The sequence below is a fragment of the Triturus cristatus genome, chromosome 3_1 (assembly GCF_964204655.1).
Source record: "Triturus cristatus chromosome 3_1, aTriCri1.1, whole genome shotgun sequence".
NCBI lineage: Eukaryota > Metazoa > Chordata > Amphibia > Caudata > Salamandridae > Triturus > Triturus cristatus.
Window position 1 is genome coordinate 312,055,083 of NC_140583.1, and position 6,941 is coordinate 312,062,023.

Sequence of the window (6,941 nt, forward strand, 5' to 3'; positions counted from 1 at the left end):
GCCTATTAGCATCTGGCTAAACATGAAGGAAAAAGGGAGTTAAGGGCAGGGCTTAGAGCCTGGCACCGCCTGAGGAGACTCTCCCACTCTCCACTGAAAAACAATAATTAAAGAGGCTTGTGAGGCTGCTGCTGACATCCAGAGAGGCATTAGAGCACCAAATGAACGTCGTGTGTGCAGTGCCTGCACACAATGAGCTAGAAACCTGCTCTCAGCATGAGTTTCTATTTCACTATGTGCACACTGAGTGATATTGGCTCGTCACCGGGAAACCATGTGGAAAGACGATAACACAGGCACAAAGTGGCACCATGTCAGTTGGCATTTCTGCTTTTGTTTCATGCAAAGATTCTAAACCAGACGCTAGTCAAAAGTAATTTCTAACTTCATCAAACGGAAGTAGATGTATTCGAACATTGGTATTTCAAAAGCTCCAAGTGAGCCTTTGTATTTTTTGGAACCAGCACTAGGAGGACAGTTTTTAGACACATTTCTGTTCATGGGAATTCCCCTATTGTACTTTTTGATGTCCAGTTACATTTTCCTCGCAAAATTCCTGGCGGTGTTGACAGGTAATGTTAGAATAGAAATGATTTTGTTCATGCATTGCTCTATGTAAGTTAGCATTCGCGGCACCATTTTGTATCTGGGTGCCTTATGGAATCATGATCAAAACTAATCCTTTGCCATTTCCGAGAAACATCCTTTTCTAAGTTATGTTTCTCCAAAGCTGAGTTTAGCTACACTAATGTATGCACTGTTCTTATTAGCGCATACCTTTCTCACTAGATAGAGGCATTCTCCCATTTGTCTAGTGGCAGGCACGCGCAGAACGACCTTGACTGCTAGATAGTGTGTTTCCAGCCTTAGAATCGAAACTTAATTTTTGTATTTCATTGTTTTATTGCATCTGCTTTGAAAATTCCATTGTGGGCGTGCCTTCGTTGGTCCTGAAATGTACATAATGTATCTTTATGCTTGCTGATGTCAGTCCCTCTGCAGCACTCCTAACCGACTGGGCAGACTGTGCTTCACTCTGAGTGTACCTGGATATATAGATATTGCTTTGTATTCTCTTCTGTCTGACCGACTCTTCATTTGGTATGGAAGGCTGAGAGGTGGTCGTGAGTGACCCGGGTGACCTAAACGAGCCACTTCCATCAGTTGGCGCCCGAACAGGGACTCCTTCGGGTGAGTGACCCATCCCCTTCTGTGGAAGCGGGAGGGAGGTTGAGGCCATCATCGGGTCGGACTGACGGTTCAGGGATCCCTGTATGAGGAGCATTGATTGCTCGCAGCTGCACCTTCTGTCCTGCCGGACAGGGCCTCGCCCAGCGGTCATCCCGACTGGAGTCCTAAACGGCGAAACCCTTGGATCTGACCGTTTGGTCTGAAGAGTCAGCAGTGAAGAATTAATTCATTTTGACCTATATATATCAGGTGAGTTTGTTTTGGTTCTTTGTGGATATGGTACCATTTTGGTTTGCATTTGGTACGGTCTGAGGACCGTCTTTGCTTTGCCAGGCATACATAGTGAACTTGTTTTCTTTTGAGAATTCCTGGTGTCAGTAAATTGTTTTCTTTGTGCTGTCGCTGTTGTTCTGCAGATGCTCGATTGGAAGAAGCTCAGCCGGCACCTCCAGAAGGCACTCCAAATTTTGATATGTATGTGAAGCATGGTCTTGGCCCTCTTATGTTTAGTACATTATGGCACAAATATAAGAGGGACAATGCCGAGTTGCAGTGGCCTTTTTCGATGAACAAAAGATTGGGTATTTACAGGAACAGTTAATATTATTGTTTTTAGGTTATCTGAATAAAAATATGTTTTATTTTATATCACTAAGGAAAAAAAGCACAATATAAACAGATAATAAAGACGCAATATAAACATATAATACAATAGCTGATTGCAATTTTACACCAAAGCTCTGTGACCAGTCCAAGATGCAAGTGTGGCTTTAAATTATAATGGTATACGTGCAACTTCAGCCATTCATGTTGAAATTTCGGTCCTGCACGATTAATCAATGGCACCATCAGGACAAAGTACAAAATTTCAGTGTTTTCCTCACATACCTACGATTGATTCAAAATAAACAGTTTTTACTCCAAGTGCACACCAATTTTCTTTGCCGACATGTGAGCACATTATTGCATCCCACCAGCCTTTAAAGGATCAATCACAACTATTCAGGAGACTTGTCAAAACATGTAAAAGGGATGGAGGGAGTGGGAGACAAAGAGGACATCATAGTTCACTACCGCATAAAAATGCATATACTTCTGTCAGCATAGTAACTGACAGCCTCATGCATCAACCCAAAATCCAGTCGGTAAAATACCGATTCGGTAATAGCTCCCGGTATTAAGTAAAAAATACCCAATCCCAATGCATCAACCCAAAAGCAGAAATCGCTATTTAAGGAATCCTTAAATAGCGATTCTTTAAATAGGGATTCCTTAAATACCGATTCCTTAAATAGCGATTGCATTTAAGGAATCCCAAAGTGAGATTCCTTAAATGCAATGCATCAAAGTTAAAAAATTAGCGATTTCGCTAATAGGGGGAGCAAATTACCATGAAGATGAACTGCATGGTAATTTGCAAAAACTTTGAAAAATGCACTTTTGTGCATTTTTCAAAGTTTCATGTTGCGCACACACATGCCCTTAGAGCATGTGTGTGTGCAACATATGTGCACATATCATTTTCAGGGGTGCAACAGGGTGTCCTTTTGACACCCTGGCACCCTTGAAAGTGCTCCCGCTATTAGCGATTCGGTAATACCGAATCGCTAATACAGACTGGCTTTACATTCATTCCTATGGGCCTCCAAGCCCATAGGAATGAATGGGTAGGTATTCCTTATTACCGATTCGGTATTACCGATTCGGTAATAAGGAATATTAAGGAATCGCTATTTGAATAGCGATTCCTACATGCATAGCCTTTTGCTATTCCTTATTAGCGATTCCTTATTTTTCGCTAATAAGGAATCGCAAATGGCATTGTTGATGCATAGGCCCCTGAGTTCTTTAAGTGCTGACCCAAAACCAGCACAGGAAGAATAAGAGTCTCCTATAAACCACAGTCTATTATTATTATTATTATAAAACAGGAACAGTTATTTAAAAGGCGAAGTAGACAGTCTATGTTTGATTCTCTCAGAACGTGGCAGAAGGCAGCTAGGCAGAGACGACTAAAGTCCGAGAAAGAAGCCCGGAAAGGGAAAATGCAAACACTGACTCAGAAAGCTGCAGCATACGATAGAGGCAAACAGGAAAAGGGGGTTGAATGCGAAGGTAGGAGGTTTTGATTGCATATTGATAAATCGTATTTGGCTCAGGAGGACACTGATACTTTTGTGGAAGAATTGTAAGATACTCGGCCCCTGCCTCCATATGCTCCGCAAAGGATATATCCCACTGTCCCTGTGTCATCACAGCCGCCACAGCTGTCCTCTCTGTTCCTGTGTCTACTGCTGTTGTTTCAACAGCTGTGGCTTCGGTTCCTCCTTCTCTTTCTTCTGTTTGTTTGCCGTCTGTGGCATCGGTGACAGCTAGCACCCCCGCCATACCTATTGTTTCAGCATCCCTGTCTCCAGCTTTTTCTCCTGCGACACACTTGCAAGCGACGATTTTGCCTGCTACTTCTGTTGCTTCTCCCTCTATAGTTCTTCATCCCCGACATTTGTAAGCACTGAGACACCAGTTCTTGGATTTGAGGATAGAGATTCGATTTGGGCCCTCTTGTACGGTCCGCGGTGGGAGATGAGGAGAAGAAGGTAGTAGGTAATCAGGCTGCGCAGTGGGGTCCTAATCCCATTTACAGCGTGGAAGAGGTTTGGGACGTGATGAAAGATTACAAGCCTTTTATACAGCAGCATGCTCTTGAGCATATGTCTTCTACGTTAATTGGCCTTTGGGAGCAACACTTTGGGAATGATGTGCCGCAATTTTTATTTGATATTAGAGATCGTGTGCGTACTAATGATATGGACCCAGGACAAGTTTTTTAGTAACATTACTACATTGGTTGCTTATAGGGGCTGGTTGCATGATAAGAGTCCTACTACGGTATCTCATTTTCCGATGTGAGAGGTTCATCCCATATATCACCCAGAGATACCTGAGTTAACGGATCGGCTTGGTAATGTTACTCGAGGGGGCGTAGCGGCCCGGTTTTTAGAACAGTGGGTTTATACTCCATGGAAAAGAAGTGAGGTTTTGTCTCTTAAGACATATTTGCCCGATCCTAGGAAAAATGCTACTGCTTATAATAAAGAATTGATTGAAGCTGCGTCTTCAACGGTAATGACTCTTGCTGATATTGAAATGTTTTTTGGTCTTCTTGTTACAGTTGATATTTGGAGGCAGGTCCATACTCAAGATCATGTTCTGGAGTTGGGTGGTACTAGGGGCCCAAATTAAAGCATGGGATCAGGAAACAAAGCCAGGTGATGAGCCCCAAGAGGAGATTCTAGCGTTGCCAGGCCGTATTATTACATATATGCATTCTCTTATTCCGCCAAGAAAGGTCGACTGGGATAAATTGTCGGCTTGTCGGTAAAAGAAAGATGGGAGTGTGTCTGATTTTTTTACTCGTTTTGAGAGTACATTTTTGGATTACAGTGGCCAGGATTTGTCTATTGAGGGAGGTATTTGGTTGTTTGTTAAGAGATTTGTTTTCTAATTGCCATCCTGAAATTGCGACTCAATTGCAGGCTTCTGAAAGCACCTGGTCCACCTCTTCCCCTTCTGTTATTTTGAATATGGCTCAATATTATGAACATCGAGACAATGAGGAGAAACAAAGGACAGAGAAAAAGCATAAGGATTTAAAGACAAAGGTGTTGTTGCAACAGGTGTTTAGAGGGAATGGTAGAGGATGTGGTGGTCCTGCCCGACAGCTTCCACGCACTAGTAGACATCCAAACACGATGCCCCTGGGGCCGAATTAGTGTGCATATTGTAAGGAAGAGGGACACTGGTGTAGCGAGTGTCCCATGCTTTAGCAGAAGGTGGCGGTCCCTAGAGGACAATGTTCTCGTGGAAGGGGTCATGTAGCTGGTGGGGCTGATAGGGCTCAGAACGCTGCAGCCTCATAGAGTAGTTCTGATAATAATTACTTTGATGACCCTCGGAATAGACAGTACTATCATGATGACTATGATATGGAAGAAGTGACTGGAATGTCTTACAGCTAGCACAGCCAGGGACAGAGTGGGGGACCAGTTCTGATACCTGTAGGCCAGCGTGGTCCTTATGTAACAGCGGAACGGCAAGGTTCAACTAAGGAATTTTTGGTGGACACAGGTGCGATGAAAAGTTCTGTTTCTCGAAATATGGTCCCTGGGGTGGCTCTGTCTGTCCATAATAATGTTTTGGTAGGTTTTTCTGGTGTACCGGTTGTAAGCCCCATTTCAAGACCCCTTGCATTGACTATTGGTCCCTTTACTGTGGATTCGCCATTTTTGTTGACATCTAATTGTGGTGAGAATTTGATGGGTTTGGATTTGTTGAAGAAATTGCATGCTACGATTTATTGTTTTCCGGCAGGTGTTTATATGACAATGGGCCCAGATGTAGTTGGTGCTAAACAGTGTTTGTCCAAGGATGCGCATCTCCCTGTTGAATTTGCTGATGTGCCTCCTACTTTGTGGGCGGCAGGTGATACAGATGTGGAGCTGTTGCACATACAACTGGTTTTGATACAGGTCAAAGATAATGCTATTCTGCCTCGTATCCCTCAGTATAAAATACCACAGGCAGGAGAGCGAGCCTTATTGCAAATTATCCAGGATTTGATTAAGAAAGAAGTGGTTGAGGAGATGTCTGCCAATATATGTAATAGCCCATTCTTCCAATTCTTAAATGGACACCCTCAGGCTCCCTTGATGATCATGAAGATGTTTATTGTTTTGTAATTCATCTGCGCAAGGTTAACAAAATAGTGGTTCCCCAGTTCCCAGTGGTCCCAGATATTACTACACTTTTGATTATGATTCCCTCCACTGCTAAATTCTTTTCTTTCATCGACTTGAAAAATACATACTTCAGTATTCTTATTCATCCGGACAGCAGGTATTTGTTTGGGTTTATGCCAGCTGGCAGGAGCTTCAGGTTCTGTCGAGCTCCTCAGGGCTATACTGAGAGTCCAAGTATTTACAGTCAGGCTTTAAAGAGTCAATTGGATTCCCTTTCGCGTCCTACAGGTAACGTATTGGTGCAGTATGTCAAAGATCTCCTTATCGCTTCTGATACAGAGCAGGGTTGTAGAGATAGTACAGTTAAATTATTGTTGCATTTGGTCACAATGGACATAAAGTTTCTCTTTCTAAATTTCAGTATTGTCGACAGGAGGTCACCTACTTAGGTCACCTACTGTCGAAGGAGGGTAGGAGATTGACCCCTGAGCGTATTAGTACCATTGTTAAAATGCCCGTTCCACAAACTCAAAAAGATGTGCGCGCTTCCTACTGTACATAGTGGATACCTAATTATTCCCTACTAAATAAACCCTTGCTTGCACTAACAGTTAAAGAAGTGCATGAGCCCTTGACTTGGATGCCTGAACGTCAGCAGTCTTTTGAGCAAATGAAAACTGTGCTTTGTTCGGCTCCAGTACTCGGCACCCCGCATTATACTAAATCGTTTGTGTTTTATGTCCTTGAGATGGCTTGTTGCGCGCTTTCTGACCTAACACAAACATTTGGAGATAAGCAACAGCTGTGTGCTTATTTCTTTGCTGTTCTTGACCATGTTGCAAAAGCCCTCCCGAGTTGTCTAAGAGCGGTCGCGGGCATGGCCAATTCAAGCAGACATTCGGCTAGACTTGTACTTGATACTGACCTCACAGTCATGGTACCCCATGCTGTGGATACATTTTTTGAATAAGACTAAGACACAGCACCTCACCAGTGCGCGTCTGACTCGTT

General features: G+C 43.3%; 1 protein-coding gene across 1 annotated transcript in view; it reads right to left on the bottom strand.

Annotated features, from left to right (window-relative positions):
• OAZ2 (ornithine decarboxylase antizyme 2) overlaps positions 1-3,579 on the bottom strand; it is a 114,669-nt gene extending 111,090 nt beyond the window's left edge. Inside the window, 1 exon segment of the mRNA XM_085646139.1 lies at positions 3,251-3,579. Within this exon segment, the coding sequence (XP_085502265.1) occupies positions 3,251-3,579 (329 nt within the window).
• Between the last annotated feature and the right edge of the window lie 3,362 nt (positions 3,580-6,941).